The sequence below is a fragment of the Triticum aestivum genome, chromosome 6A, assembly GCF_018294505.1.
Source record: "Triticum aestivum cultivar Chinese Spring chromosome 6A, IWGSC CS RefSeq v2.1, whole genome shotgun sequence".
Classification (NCBI taxonomy): domain Eukaryota; kingdom Viridiplantae; phylum Streptophyta; class Magnoliopsida; order Poales; family Poaceae; genus Triticum; species Triticum aestivum.
The window spans coordinates 38393055-38409151 of NC_057809.1; the positions used below are offsets into that span (position 1 = coordinate 38393055).

The following is a 16097-nucleotide window of genomic DNA, read 5'->3' on the forward strand; positions in this document are numbered from 1 at the left end:
AGGATGTCTCATCTGAGTGTGCCCTGAGAACGAGATATGTGCAGCTCCTATCGGGATTTGTCGGCACATTCGGGCGGTGTTGCTGGATTGGTTTTAACTTGTCGAAGTGTCTTGAAGAACCGGGATACCGAGTCTGATCGGAACGTCTCGGGAGGAGGTCTATTCCTTCGTTGACCGTGAGAGCTTGTCATGGGCTAAGTTGGGACTCCCCTGCAGGGATTTGAACTTTCGAAAGCCGTGCCCGCGGTTATGGGCAGATGAGAATTTGTTAATGTCCGGTTGTAGATAACTTGAACCTTAACCTAATTAAAATGAATCAACTGTGTGAGTTACCGTGATGGTCTCTGCTCGGCGGAGTCCGAAAAGTGAACACGGTGTTGGAGTAATGCTTGCCACAGGATGCCCTCTAGTTACTCGCTCGCGCTTTGCCTCCTTTTCTCGCTCTCTTTTGCGAACAGAATAGCCATCATATATGCTAGTCGCTTGCCGCAGCTCCACATATTTCCCTTGCCTTACCTATTAAGCTTGAATAGTCTTGATCGCGAGGGTGCGAGATTGCTGAGTCCCTGTGGCTCACAGATTACTTCCAAACCAGATGCAGGGCCAGATGACGCACTTGAGCTCAAGTGGGAGTTCGATGAGGACTCACGCCGATACTACGTGTCTTTCCCTGATGATCAGTAGTGGTGCCCAGTTGGGATGATCGGGACCGTGTCGCATGTTGGGTTGATCTTTTATTTTGGCGCCGTAGTCGGGTCATGAGTGTTTGAATGATGTAATGCTATTTATGTACTTTGATTGACGTGACGAGTGTAAGCCAACTATGTATCTCCCCTTTTATTATCTATATTACATGGGATGTTGTGAAGATTACCTAACTTGCGACATTGCTTTCAATGCGGTTATGTCTCTAAGTCGTGCCTCGACACGTGGGAGCTATAGCCGCATCGAGGGCGTTACAGTCGGGTTCCCCCCAAGATGATTGTCGTCCTGTGGTAGGCGTGTTGTTGTGCTTCCCTCGGTAAGCCACCCCGGTGTATTGCCCCATCAAACAACAACATGTTTAACTCGCAACAACATGTGTTTTCTATGTTGAGACGGAGGACCAAAGACAGCAACAAGCTTGCGGCACAGAGTTTTGCTCATGGCTCTGCCGGTGAATGCAGTAGGAAGAAGACTTCGACACCCAAAATTTTGGATGTATTTTCAAATTTCTTTATTAGTGTTTTTAAGGGTTTATGATAATTAATATATGGCCTTTTTCGTTCTCGCAAATGAAAAAACTTCCATTAACAACAATATCTTGCTCAATGTAATGTTGTGATTTAAAAAAAAGGTGTAAGTATTAACACTATTAGTACAATATAACATTTCCAATTTGTATGCGAGTTTTACCATAAAATACCTTTCCAGGTTGTAAAAAACTAACGGGGTTGTAGGCCTTCCCTACAAAAACTAACAGGGTTGTAGATTTGGGGTACAATACGATACCATCCTGCCCGCAGATCCGATCTTTCGGCCTCGCGACGACTAGCGGCTCGCGGGCGGTTCCTTCCGGCCACCGATCGACCATGCCGACGTCGATACCGAACGACGTCGTCTCCGAGATACTCTCCTGGGCGCCGGTAAAGTCGGCGTGCCGGTTCCAGTGCGCGTCCAGGGGGTGGCGAGAGCTCATCTCCGACCCTGCGTTCGTCGCGGCGCACAAGGCCCGCACGGAGCCGCAGCTCCTCATCGTCGCCAACTCCTTCCACGGCGTGGCCAGCGGAGGGCGCCGCCGCCGCCGCGACCTGCGGCTGCTGGACACGGACGGCAGCGTCGTGAGGGAGGTCAAGTCCGCAGGTGACCTATGGACCATCATCTCCGGCCCCCGCGGCCCCGTCTGCGCCACCCGCGTCGGCCGCGTCCTCAACGTGATCGATCTGGCCACCGGGGACGTGCTCGTGACCTCCACGGAGATGGGCGACAGTGGCGGAGCGTTCTGCACCTTGGGCATCGGCTATGCTGCCCCGTCGGGCAAGTGCAAGGTGGTCCGCCTCATGACCACGTTCAGTCATGGTCATCAGCCGGAGCACACCTGCGAGCTTCTGGCGTTGGAAGACGGCGCCAGAGGATGGAGGCGAATGCAGTCACCACCAATTGCAGACTATTTCGGCCTCCACAAAAACTCTATGGTCACCATAGATGGTATGCTATACTTCCTTTACAGCTTGTCGCCACCGCGAGTGGGCGGGGACTATGTCCTCCGCCTTGACCTCGAGACCGAGCAATGGATGAGGTCCATCAAAGCCCCAAAGATGAGATCGACGATGCCCCGTATGGTCGAGCTCAATGGAACCCTTTGCATGGTTCACTCGGAGGGACGCCGGACCAAAAATGCTTGCACGACCATATGGCTCCTGTCTGATTTGGCCAAGGGCACCTGGGTCAAGGCGTATGTGATCCCGATGCCACATGCCGTCGATCTAGTGATCGCTCTGAGGATGATGCGTCATGGTGGAAAGCTAATGTGCTATTGCTTACATAATGACAGAGCAAGTCCGACGCTACAAGTTTATGATTCGCTCAATGGGATATGCACACAGCTCCCAGATCTTCCGGGTAACAATTTGAGCGACGTTGGTTTTTGCAACCTGCACTTGGAATGTTATATACGGTCCACCTAAGATCTCACCGGCGGCTGCCATCGGCCCCTCTTGATGCTGTATTGCTGTTCATCGTCCGCCAGCAGGGAGTCACCCCATGCTCCGCCTCTACATCTCTATTCACGGCCTCCACCCCTTGCCGATGGTCTGCCACTACCACCGTGAGATCCCGGGCGCACATCGTGTCTCCTAACTCCTAAGTACTGCGGGCTATCAAGTGGCAGCAGATTAAAAAGCCTGTATCTGGCGAACGGTTTCATCTTTATTTATCTCAGATCTGGTTTAGTTCCCAGTCGTTTCGTGGATATATTTTTTCATGGTTTGGTTGTGTCCAACGATCTCCTGTATACAATGGTTCAGTTGTGAATTCGATAGTAGTGCTAAATTCAAGCGCTCATGATGTCCTGACTGCGACCTAATACCTATATGCTATGATGATATAATCATTTTTTCAGTTGGATATTTTTATGTTCCGAAAATAATCTGCTATTCAGATCTGAAAAAGCGGACAATCTATGTTTTCTTGGAAAATAATCTGCTCCATCACCTTGAGTTTTTCCTTTATTTTCTGAAAAAGCGGACAATCTATTTTTTGTCAGGAATTGCTTAAATGAAGAGGTTACCTTCCTATTTTCTTGTTGCTTAAAGGAAGAGGTTAAATATTCTCTAGTACGAGGCCTTTAAAAAAATACATAATTGTAAGTGGTATAGGTTGGTTCCTCCTTACAATATTTGAGGCTGAATCTATGTTTTTCTACAGTTATTACTCTATTTTCCCGTTCAAATATCAATGTACTATAGAATCAATTTTGTTATATATCCAGATTTTGGTGAATTGTCCAAAATTCATTCTATAGTTTATGACCATAGATGTAGCGGACCAATCTTTGTACCAAAATATTGCCAGTAACAACAAGATGTTGAGGTCGCATTAGAACAAAACCAAAATGCACAAGCCTAAGAATAGAACCATTTGTACACACCATCTCTCAAATAAGACTAGAAGGGTGACGCGCGCTTTGCTGTGTCGTGTTCATAGAGGAAATGGAAGGTAATTCTTAGTTTTTGACCCTCAGCTTTCACAAAGCTCTTTGGTTCATCTAACCAAAGTTATAAGCATAATTCGGTGGAAACATGTAGTAACTAGCTACAGTGATTGACTGGCATAAGTTGACATATTAACTTAAGTAATTGAATTGCATCACAACCATTCAGGATTTAACTAGCAACATTTGTACAATACACTGGCAAAACAACATGTTGAATGGAGTTAATTGGCATGGAAAGGGCGATCTTGTCGATGCGCAACGAGAAACAACATATGCAAGAGGATGATAATCATGTCGATGGTTGATTTTGGATGTCGTCTATTAAACCTGCAGCAGATACAATTTGAAGAACTCTGGTCACTATTGAGACATGCAAATTTAGTTGAAGTATGTGTTTGGATCGTTCTCACTAGCAAATAAAAGGTAATACATGCTTAGAGGGATATAAATACAAAAGTGCGTGTTGACAAAAATTATTTGGAACTAATAATTTGTGGCAAATCCCAAGGATGGTCAATTTAGGTAAGATAGCTTAAAATAAACTAGAAATTAAAACCATACAAACCAGGACTAGTCCTTGATGGAACTTTTTGATGAGCAAAAGCATGCACCCAGTGGAGGCCGAGCCTTTAACATGAGTCAACACGCTGCACAAATTATAGCCTACTCTAGCTAGACAACTAGTTGATGCCTAGGTATTTAACCTGGAAACCAGAATACATATGCAAAACACGAGGGCTTGACCATTAAAGAACATTGTAATGAAAAAGGGAAACAAAGGTAAGGAAACCCGAATAAAAATATTGTCTTTTATCATTCACTCCACCATTCAGCTTTTATTTCTAACAAAATATGAGGGTGTGGACACACAAATGTCGTGGGAATATAGCATTAGAATGAGCTACTAATCGAAATACATGCACAACTTAAACTCTACAATTGGGATGCCAGTGCCACATTTCAACCACCATAAACATGTAAAGCAATGAAAGCTTGATATTAGGTTTCAAAGAAACTTACAAGAATTAACATTTATATCTTTGTACTTCATGTAGGAGGATGCTAATCATAAATGACAAAAAACATACTCACCAGAGCTAAGATAGACAAAGCATTCTGATGAACCATAGGTCTCGAAGACGTTGTATATTTTAGTGCGTCTAGTGTTACTTGATGAGACCTCCTGTGTGAGCCTCACAATAATTTTTTTAAGCTTTGGTGCAAATACAAGTAGTTTTCTCAGTAAATCAAACTCATGATCCACTCCTTCAAATCCATTGATTTCCACTTCTTCAAGAGCAGTCAAGGAGATAGCTTGGGACCTCCAGTTTGTGGACTCACAGGGACAATCCGTTGGGCATTCTTCTTTTACCTAGGACCGAAAAGTAAATGTAAACTACTACACATCTATTATTGAGATATTGTTAGAGCAGAAAAATAATTACCACTGATCTTAATAGGATGATCTTAAGCTTCTGAAGTGAACTAGAAATTTGATCAATCTGAAGGAGATAAAACACGAGTGCTCCAAAAACATGTCCATCTGTTTTGAGATCTAGCTCCAAAAGAGAGAAGTCAACAACCATATGCTTCTCTATCTCCTGTGCAAAGTTGGGCTCATAGGGGAAAAGTGACGAGTCCTGAAAAACAATTTTGCAAGATCTATGTAATTCATAAATTTTAGTTAGTATAATATTCCAATAAATTAAGTAGGAGAGGGGACTTACTACACTTGCACGAATATGCAACAAAGGGGGTTGTCCTTGTCTATCTGTCGCCTGCAACCCCAACAACTCGAGATACCAAGGACCAAACACAATAGATTCCTCTGTGTAGCAGCAGTACCACCAGACATTCTCCATAATTGGTGCCAAGACCGAAATGTTGACCTCCAACATCACTGTAAGGAGAATCTCCAATTTCTTAAGCATGGGGGCTACAATGTTGACATGTTCTGTCGAGAATGGGTTCACAATAAGCTCCTGCAGCGACGGCGAATTCACCCTTAGATCACACGTCTCAAATAAAATGCCGCTGAGGAGGAGGGTGCCCAAGCGCGGGCAGCATGAGAGCAAGGCATCGAGGTTGCCATTGCAGTGCAGTAGGGACAACGTCTCGAGCACAGGAAACTCGACGCCGACTGGCACAGAGCGAATGTATACATGGTCCAGCATGATGTAGGTGGTGTGGCGGAAGCAAGGCAAATCAATGATGATGGACCTTCCTAATAGGCCAAAGCTTGAGGGGAAGGAAGCAACGAACTCCTTCGGCTCAAGTTCCGCGGCGACGGACAACAACGAGTTGACTTGTGCGGTGCTCGCTATGTCCTGCTGGGGGGCATGGATTTCCAACAGGGAAACTGCAGGAGGAAAAGAGATCTGGCCGAGTGCTAGTTCGATCGAGTCGAACACGACCTCGCGAAAGATGATTTGGCGGAGACTGGCCCAGAGGCCGCGCCATCGCCGTGAGAGGATGCTTGTGCGCACCGCAACTCCGATCCAGGGGAGCTTGGCAAGGATGAGGAGGAGTAGATCATCGGGAAGGATGCTGATGCGATCTGGATCTGGGAAACCTAGGCGACACCTAGATCTGAACTCCATCGGAGCTTTTGCAAAACACCACCGTTCCCCCTCCAATGAGAGGGGTGGAGGGACGAAATAAGACAGAGGTGAGGAAGCCGGGGAGAGGTGAGGAAGCCGGGGAGAGGTGAGGACGCCGGGGAGAGGTGAGGACACCAGGGAGAGGGGAGGGTGGGGAAAGGGGGCAGTAGTGGTGGTGTTTGGTGGGGTCGAGAGGGTGGGTGGCGATGGAGATTTAGTGGTGTGTGGTGGTGTCAATTTATTTGAGGAAAGTTCCTTATTTGATAATGGTAAAATTATGGATTCCTTATTTGACCCTAGAGATTTCAAACTTCGTTGTTTGAAGCTAGGTCTAGATTTCATTCTTTAATACGACACTACTGACATGTCGGATTTTTGTTTGATGGACAAAATTACCCCTTGTTGTATGTGGGCCAGCCCTGCCACTCGTCCCCTTAATACATGCCTCTCTCCCAACTCTGCCTTATTTGGAATGTTCTCATATGGATCGTCTCCCCACACCTTGCAAAGTGGTAATAAATAGCTTGGCCTTCAATCAGGCCTCACATGCCCTGGCCCTCCAGCCAAAGTAGTGTTAATTGTGTTATGCAGTTCATATGTGATGCCTGCTATGAAGTGTGCTGCTTTTGGGTAGTAAGTCAACCAAATTTAAAAGGGCGAGCAAAACAACTACGTGCACATAGACAAACAGGTGGGGTTTGCATCTGCTCACCCCTAAAGCACAAATGCAGGCCACCAAATAGCATAACTAATTTGGCAACCGATGCAGTGTAGGATACCAAACGATTGAACAACATGGTATTGAGCTTGCATTAGCTAAGGCAGGCCCGGTTGAATCACACATACAAGGGGCCAAAAAACGACGCATGATACCAAAAACACCACAAGTGGAGGAAGCATTTCCCTCTCCCCCCCGTCCAATCTGCGGAGCCCGTGCTGTCTCGTGGCGGCATTCCAACAACTCTCATATGAACAACATACACTACAAAAAAAGACACATTCGTGATATTATGGCCCGAACAAAAAAAGTTTATGTCATGGTTATTACACTTCTGTGATGATAATTATGACAAAACCACGTAGCATCATCGATGTGGTGGGCTCCTATTTCTATGACAAAAAATCATGACAGAAAATAGGCTTTTCATCCTAGGCGGGCCGGGGACGCACCTGCACTTCAGTTGGTATACAACCTTGCTGAGCTAGCGCTGGAAACAGAATTACCAGTACTACATCCTCCCTCAGTTGATGCTTCTCTCCTAGTCTTCCTCACGGCCGGGGTGGCCTCATCATGTTCATCATGCCTCTTCCGTGTGTTTTCTTCATCTCTGTTTCATAGAGAAAAATTGTTATAATTTCGGGATTAATTCAGGAGTTGTATTTTATTATCATTGCCTTCATGTAGTAAGTTCACTAGTGAAGTTTATTTATCTACTCTAAATGAATATGCATAAGGCTGTGTTTGACAACAAGGTATTGCAAAAACTGTAGTATTGGAAAACTGCGGTATTTTAAACTATAGGTACTAGATACCACAGTTTTCACATATCAAAGTATTTTGAAGTGTTGAGAATACTTTGACGTGTTTGGTTGGTACTCATTTACAACGACACAAATTAGCTGCATAGCTGTTTCATAGAAGTTGCAACATGGACGTTCTTAGCTGGCCTTGCAAAATGAATGGCCATGCTCGCACAAACAGACCAGGTGGCATGCCTGGGCATCAGCGGCGGCTGGAGCGCAGCAACGCAAAACAGAATATTGGCCGACGCTATGGCTTGGCTACTGCTTGGCTAACATAGGCGCATAGTGGCGAGCCGGCTAGGACGGTGAGCGGAGGCACGGGCGACGGTCGGGAGAAGTGCATGCGTAGACAACAGTGCCTTGTGGACTCGCGTTGCAGCCATCAGCACAACCATGGCTGGCCAGCTTACTGACCAGATGCATGCACGGGGCGTAGGAGGAGAGAAGGAGGAGTGCAAGCGGAAGTATGACGGGGCGTAGATGTCAAACAAGCAGCGGCAGCGGCGCTTGCAGCGAGGAAGCTGACGAACATATTTGTTTTCTTCGCCAGCTCTGTTTTTAAAAAAGAGGTCGGAGGTTCTTTTTTTAATACAGAGGAAATATTGCGGTTTTGGCAATACTGCAGTTATAAATACCATAGTTTTTTGGGTTGCCAAACAAGTCACAGTAATTAAAACCGTAGTAATTGAGAAAACTGCAGTATTCCTATAATACTTAGAAAAAACTGAGCTACCAAACGGGGCCTAAATGTTGGAGAAATAAATTCCAGAAATAAGAATGATGCAGATCAGCTACCATTTGCAATTTGGATTTCATCACATGCCTTAAGTACATTATATAGAAATGTACACTTTGCACTTCAAGGCAAAACAGTTTATCCGCTGACACTATGTCATTTTGCTTTTGGCGAACCTGTATGAAAATATGACTATTTTAATACACTAAAGTGGACATTTATGAAAACGACAGGAGAACCTTTTGCTCAAAATCCTCTAATCACTGATGTATTCAAGATAAGAAAGTGATTTTTCATCATAATTAGTTAAGCCCAGTCCCGATTTCTGAAAACATAAGAACTCATACAGATGGGGCTGTGATAATTGGGAATACTGATAAAATAGTTGTGGCCATGAAGCTTCTGAAGCAAATCACAAGTAAAAGTTAGCCACATATGTAGTTTACAAAACTTTGTTGTAAGACCTCTATTTTTCAGCTCTGATTCGAGTTAACTTGGCTTCTGAAAGATTTTTAAGCACTTACTAGATAGCTTCACACTTGACTTGGGTATAATAAGTTTCAGAGTTCACACACGAAGTCCTAAAGATTCAGGGCTAACATTCAGCTCTGATTCGAATTCAGAGTTCAGGGTACAAAATTTACACAACGGTTACTGTTTCCATGCATGCGTGACTCGTTCAGATTGTTTACATCCAAGTGAAGATCCAACAAAATGTACAAAATTGATTAAAGTACCAGATGCTGTCAGTTTATTCAAATCTATTGCTTAACTTGCAAGCTTCAAAAAAGATTAAAGTAGGAGCTTCCCTGAGTAAAACTCACGCCAGCATCAGGCCATACTTGTCACAGAAGCCTTCTGAATCATGTCAGCAAAGTCATAGCCGCCATGTTTCATCTTGTTTCCTGGGAGAAGAAGAAAAAACACCATCCAGTTTCAGCACATCTTCACCTGGAAGAAGGAAAACAGCATCCACATTCAGTTAATTAGTATGCTCCTATTGCCCAGTCACTTTTTTTCTTGAGGGAAACTCGACGTCATCTCACCTGGTGGTAAGCCACTTCATGATCGATCCATTCCCAATCCCCTTGCTGACATTTCATTAATCTTGTTTCTATAATTACAACAAGCACCAGAGAAGGGACACGCAGCTGATCTTTAAATCACATTTCTTCACCAATATAGCATGGACCTCTCCTTTGCCTTACGTGCTACAAGCACACACCAGAGATCTCATTTCTTCCAACTTCTACAGCCTCACATCAGGAACAAACAAATGTGCACCCATCCTCACACAGGTTGGTTCATACACTGAGGTACATAGTAAATCCTATGTATGAAATTCTGCAAGACTCTATACTACATGGCATCCCATCCGGCTTTTCTTCATTTTCCTTTTACCACTTTCCAGATAGAAATTTGCAAAAATGATGGTACATAAGACCCACTAAACAAATATTCTAAGGGATAAAGATGCCCTCACTACCTATACGGATAGTGTTATTACGGAATAAAATTAGCTAAAGATATAGCAGAAATTAACATGGTAATGCTACAACCTTTTTTTAAGGTTACCATAACATAAGTTCCCTTGTTGCATGAAATGCCCTCTGTTTTTCAGCACCATGGCATACACACATCAGTTTGCTTCTCCAGTAGAAATACAAGGGCATTAGAAATATCTGTTTACGTAGTGATAGACAAGTAGGCCATCAATAGAAATGTGACTAGCCCCTAGAAAAGTATCACCCAGAAGGCCATCCAAAACTAAAAGGGAAAATAAACAAAAATCGATACAAACTACTAGTCAACAATGGCCTGCTTAGAATAACTATATCAAAACTGCATTCTCAGCAGTGATCAGCACCTTGTGGCCAACTGACCATCAACAAATCCAAAATTGTTTCACACAGAAAAATTAGTCCAAAATTTCCATCCAAAGGAAAATTTGAGACTTCATATCATCTTCATGGCCAAAATGAGAACATTCTTTCATGGAAAGATAGATTGAGGATTGCATTGAAAACTGCAACAGCCATTTTAGAACATAAAGATACAGAGTGTGAAGAAATACTGCTCATTCATACTTCAAAGCACTTGAGGGATGCTCTGATCTCTCACTCTTGGTTCCAATATGTGTGTCAATATGAGTAAGGCCAAGTCATAGTAGTGCGATGCTTTCTTCTTGACCGAATGACATAATGCACATACCAATTTTCATACCGGTCTTGGTAATGTAAATATGAATCTCGCAGGCACTTCCCTCTGCAAGTTGCTGAGTAGTCTTCGACAAGGTGTGGTGCAGCTTCCTTGTGAGGGCATATGTACTTCTTCATGAAATCGTTATTGCTCACTAAAACTGGAGAATAGTAGTCCCGGTCGTGGTTGAGCAATCCATTTTCCTTGAGAAACTTTACAGCGTAATACCGGGGGCCTGAGCCGGCCCTCCAGGCTGTAAGTGAGCACTGCCGGCCGACGAGCAATGTATGCCGGTTCCAAGCCAACCTCGGAGATGAGGAACTCAGAGCTACGCTGCAACAATGTACAGCGGGTCCTTGGCGACGAGGGCGGCGACGTCGGCGCCGGAGAGGCCGAGGCCGGCGAGGAAGGCGAGGACTTTGTCGGGCTTGGATGGTGATTTGAGGTGGGAGAGCTTGGCGGAGGCTTTGACGGCCTGGGGTCGGGTGAGGCCGCAGGTGGAGACGAGGTACTCCTCCACGGCGAAGCCAGGGCCTGGGGAGATGGCGGGCGCCGCGGTGGCGAGGAGGCGGCGGACAGGGGATGCATGGGAGGTTGCTGGACATGAGAGGAGATGGGCGAGGACGCGGTTACGCACCCTGGGCATGGCGCCGCGTCGATGGAACGACGGCGGCCTGGTGCGAGAGCGAGAGGATTGGCGTGGTCTGGTCTGCTTCGACCTTGGAGATGACAAGGTGACCCCACGCGTCACTCGCTCCTCTGATAATGGGCTGGGATGGAGTCACTCGTATACACGATTATACCTGGCTAAATGGGCCGGCCCGGCCCGGCTAGGCTTACACGGGCCAGGCACGTATAATACACGGGCCGTGCCTGGCCGGCGCGCGTGCTCGCCTCTCCGGCCCAGGCACGGCACAACAGCCTCACGGGCCGGCACGCTGGCCCGATTAGCACGGCGGCCCGAGTGGCACGGGAAGGAGCGAGCAGCCGAGCGCCTCGTCACGAGGGGCGAACCCTATTTGACGCTCGCGTGCGTCCATGTGCTCCGCTTCCGCTGAAGCGCACCAGCGAGCAGTGCAAACGGGCCGGCCCATTTCGTGCGTTGAAGCAGGGCCAGGCAAACGGTTTTGGGAACCTTCTAGAGGGTTCCCTGGACCGATTTTTTTCATGTTTTTTTCCTTTACTGGTTTTCTGTTTTTCTTGTTTTCTTCTGTTTCTGTTTTCTATTTATTTTATTTTTTCTTTCCTTTACTTTTATGTTTTTTCGTTTTTATTTTCATTCTATGTTTTAAGAAATGTTCGAAATTCCAAATTTTGTTCATGATTTCAAAACTTGTCCACAATAGTAAAAAAGGTTTTTATAAAAAAATCACAATTGTTCAGCATATATTACAAAAATGTACAATGTATATATAAAAATTGTTCAACATATATCACAAAAATGTTCAATTTCTATTTAAATATTGTTCAGCTTATATCACAAAAGTGCTCATTGTGTAGTTAAAAAATGTTCAGTGTATATTTACAAAAAATATTTTATGTATATTTAACAAAATATTCAGCGTATATCACAAAAATATTCAATGTGTATTTCAAAATTGTTCAGTGTGTATCCAAAAATGTTCTTTATCTATTTAAAAATTGAACGTTGTATATTTACAAAAATGTTCAATGGTTGAATTTTTTTTGTATTTTTTCTGGATCTGTCACGGCATTGAGTTTAAATAAAATTGCGCGATCAACTAACCAAAAATACTTAGTAGCTCAACTGGTGAAGAACGGTTACTCGTATTTAATAAAGTAGCCTCTCGCTACAACGCCATCGAATGGGCCGGCCCATTCAGTTCGCGCCTGCGCGAAAGTTCGTCCTTTTGACGCTAACGAGCGTCAGCTAGGGACTCCCCCTTTAGGGGGCATTTAGCGCCGGTTCGTGGTATTGGCACCTACGCGCCTGCGTACTGGGCCGGCCCAGGTTGCCTTCTTTCGCTCCTCCCGCACACCGCCTCGTTCGCTTGTTTCTAAAGTAGTAAGTATGCACGTGCAACTCACGTCTCAATCAAACCATGTCAACTGTTCGGGTATAAATTTTTGAATTCAAGGGTGAACAACTTCTCCATAGAGAATGTAAGGGCATAGCCTATTTAGTCTATTCCTACGAAGATTTTAGAATGTTTATTTTCTTGGGCAAAAAACAAAGGAACATATAAATATTGTCTAAGTGAACATGGCGTCAATGCAAAGTTGGAACAAAGATACACAAAAAAATAGGAGTCTTGACAGAACTAAATTAGTTTTCTCCTTGGATTTGAGTTGCTTGTTATCTTCAAAATTTGAAGGCTCGGCGGCTGCGGTAAAGCAACCCATGGGAGCCATAGCATTCACCGCTACGAGCAGGAAGGGTTGGATTTTTTTTTTGCATCATTCTCAATTTATCTCAACTTCTCATGGAGTGCCACTACAGTTTAGACAAAGAGTATCTATTGTGTATATAGTTGCAGAACATCTAGAAGCTAAAAACAGATCAATAAAGCGGTAGGTTCATGGTAAGGAATTGGAGAGAGTGAATTTGGCATTCTCTATGACATGGATGGCATGCAAGCAACCCTTTTTCTACCCTATGCTTAGTTCCGATAATATTAAACATGAGTTGAAAATGTCACCGTGCAGAAAGGCTACTATTCTAGAATGGGAAACTATACAATATAAAGAAATTGGGCATGTGCAGGTCAAGGACTATAATAATTATTGTTCTGCAAAGCTAACCAGGACTTGAAAAAGAATCCACACAAAGTTTAGGATGACCAAAGCCACTCAAAGACCACCCTATCTAAGATGAACATACAAGAAATCATACTAAATTAATACCGGATACACAAATAAGTTTAATGGCTAAAATGAAGGATATGCGTAATGTCATGGCGCTTTTAGTTATTCATGCACAAATCCAACAGTAAGCATGATCTGATGAAAGAAACAAAGATTCAAAGTTATCAGTTGACAAAATGTGTTGAAAAAATATTGACTATGCGAAAAAGAAATTAATAGAATGTAGGCTTTCTGCACAATTCAACAGCAAGCATGATGCGCCTTATTAGGGGAAAAGCAACTACATAAAATCTCGGTAAATTTAAGAAGAGAGATGTTGCTAAAATTTGTTAAAAGATGTTACCCATGCTTGGAAAGGAGTCAATTGCAGTAGCAGTTGCATAAGAGATGATGCACTGATATCTTGAAAAGCTTTCTTGCTTATTCACACTTCCTGAGTTCAACATAAAACAATCAGGATTTGACAATCTAGTTGGTTGTAGCCGATTTTCCATGTGAATGTTTTACCGAAATGTTGAAGCTCAGCAATGTTTTTTCACGGTTCAGTAGCTCAGTGTAAAATAATTATGTGGCTGTCAAGTCTCCATCCCATGTTATTTACAATCTCAAACGATGAAAGCTTGCTTTCTACAGTTCACCAAAGGTTCGAAGTTACTACTTTTTACTCAAAGATCTGATGTCTACTAATCTCTCTCAATCTTGTGGCTGAGATTAACATAATTGTAGAAAGCAACATCAACTCAAATTTTAGTCTGCATTGGAAACCACCAAACAATTTCCAGCAAGATGCTTTTTTGAAGAACAGAGGGAGTATATGACTTCCATTTTTCTAGGAATAATGCAGGTAAACCTATACATATATATATATAGGGTCGCACTATTTGTCACCCTGGGTGAGGAATATTTATTCTTCACCCCCCTTTATTTTACCATCAATGCACCGTAATTTATGTTCCGTAAGTTTTGTCTTATTTTCGACGTAAAAAGGGATCATAAAAATGTATAATCGCCGTAAAAAATATTTTATGTTACGTAAAATTATAAACGTAAAAACATAGTCTAAAATACACGTAAACTGCAAATTTTTTTGTCTTATGACCTACATTTTTATTTTTCTTATGTCAAATTTTACGTAGTGAATCAATAGGAATATAACTATTTGAATTCCAAACGTAATTTAATTATGAAATGGTCATAAAATTACCTAGGGTAAAGAATAACTTATTTTGCACCCTGCGTGATGAATAGTAACACTATATATATGGCAAAGTATCAAGTGAAAACGCTCGTTAAGTGAAAACTGGAAACTATCCTCGCACGCCATTGGATCGAGGACGTACGGCGTGGACCAAAGGTGAAACCTAACCAGGCACTTAACCCCTGTTTTGCAGCTAACCCCCTGTCCTTACGTCCTTGCTTGGTACCGATTCACCCAAGAGAAAATAAAGAATCGTGCTCAATGGAGCTCTAGCTCTAGCTCTCCAACGGCCGCCCCGTCCAGCAGCTCTAGCTCTCCGCCTGCCGTGAGCCCCCGTCCTCCACCGGCGACGGCCGTGATCCCCTGCCCGCCTGCCGTGAGCCCCCGCACATTCCGCCGTCCCCGGCCATGGTCCCCCTCACTCCACCGGCGACGGCCGTGATCCCCCGCCCCCGCCGACCACGGTCGTGGGCCATTGCTCTTGGTAGCACGCATCAGTACCGCTTGTAATAATCTTATGATGCATCTCTGAAAGACAACTTGGTGTTAAACCCAAGACAGATTTGAATGAAGAAAAGAAAAGAACATGCAAGAAAATCAGAAGAAACGGTTGGGATGCATCTACGAAAGACAATTTGGTAGTGAACCTCATGTGTTGGATGAATTTTAGATGGCCTTTGTGCCTATATTTTGCTACGAGATTATCATGTTATCTCTGAATATTTATGTCTGAATATGTGCTACATGAAATGGCCATGACAGAATTTCATTTTTCAGTGCAAAAATATTGTTCTCACAGCTGATATTTTGGCAAGTTATTTGATCGAGTTTACTAAGCTGAAATGGAAAAGTTTTGTACATAAAATAGGGCACTTAGCTTAGCATGAGCCCCCTGCCTACTGCTGCTGTTGCTCTCCGTGCGTGTGCTGTGGTGTGTAATTATCAGGGGCAATGTTAACCACTAGTCCAAGAATGGCAGAATCCATGTCACTGAAAGAAAGTTACCCAAGTAGCTATACTACAGCCCCTCCAGAGCAATGGGAAAGCTAAATGCTTCACTTTTAAGTTTTAACAAGGGAAACTACAAAGATTTCTGCAAGCAATTCACATTCATTCTGCAAATCTACAATTTTAGTATGTACAACAATAGCAATCAGCAAAGATTTCTTGTACACCCACATTCATTCAAGAATTTTCTGTACATTCACATTCACTCAGCTGCAGCAAAACAACAAGGATGTGTCTGTCTCAACTCTGAACATCCACATTCATTCAGTTACTCAGTACAGCAAAACATCAATTTCCCTCGTAGAGAAAAAG

The 16097-nt window shown here is 43.8% G+C and overlaps 2 protein-coding genes across 2 annotated transcripts; one reads left to right on the forward strand and one right to left on the reverse strand.

Annotated features, from left to right (window-relative positions):
• Positions 1–1533: 1533 nt before the first annotated feature.
• On the forward strand, positions 1534–2867 carry LOC123130190 (putative F-box protein At3g10240). Its single transcript, XM_044550143.1, has one exon. It carries the CDS (start codon positions 1572–1574, stop codon positions 2664–2666), a length of 1095 nt encoding a protein of 364 aa, XP_044406078.1. The 5' UTR covers positions 1534–1571; the 3' UTR covers positions 2667–2867.
• Positions 2868–3707: 840 nt separating this feature from the next.
• Positions 3708–6471, reverse strand: LOC123130191 (uncharacterized). Its single transcript, XM_044550144.1, has 4 exons — positions 5422–6471; positions 5140–5334; positions 4787–5066; positions 3708–4021 (listed from the first exon to the last, which is right to left on the reverse strand). Exons 1-4 carry the CDS (start codon positions 6292–6294, stop codon positions 3984–3986), a joined length of 1386 nt encoding a protein of 461 aa, XP_044406079.1. The 5' UTR covers positions 6295–6471; the 3' UTR covers positions 3708–3983.
• Positions 6472–16097: the final 9626 nt, after the last annotated feature.

Coding starts and splice junctions, on each gene's coding strand:
- LOC123130190 (XM_044550143.1), top strand. CDS start 1,572: ATGCCGACGTCGATACCGAACGACGTCGTCTCCGAGATACTCTCCTGG.
- LOC123130191 (XM_044550144.1), bottom strand. CDS start 6,294: ATGGAGTTCAGATCTAGGTGTCGCCTAGGTTTCCCAGATCCAGATCGC. Junction 5,335..5,421: donor TGCATATTCGTGCAAGTGTA/GTAAGTCCCCTC, acceptor ATTGTTTTTCAG/GACTCGTCACTTTTCCCCTA. Junction 5,067..5,139: donor TCATCCTATTAAGATCAGTG/GTAATTATTTTT, acceptor TTTCGGTCCTAG/GTAAAAGAAGAATGCCCAAC.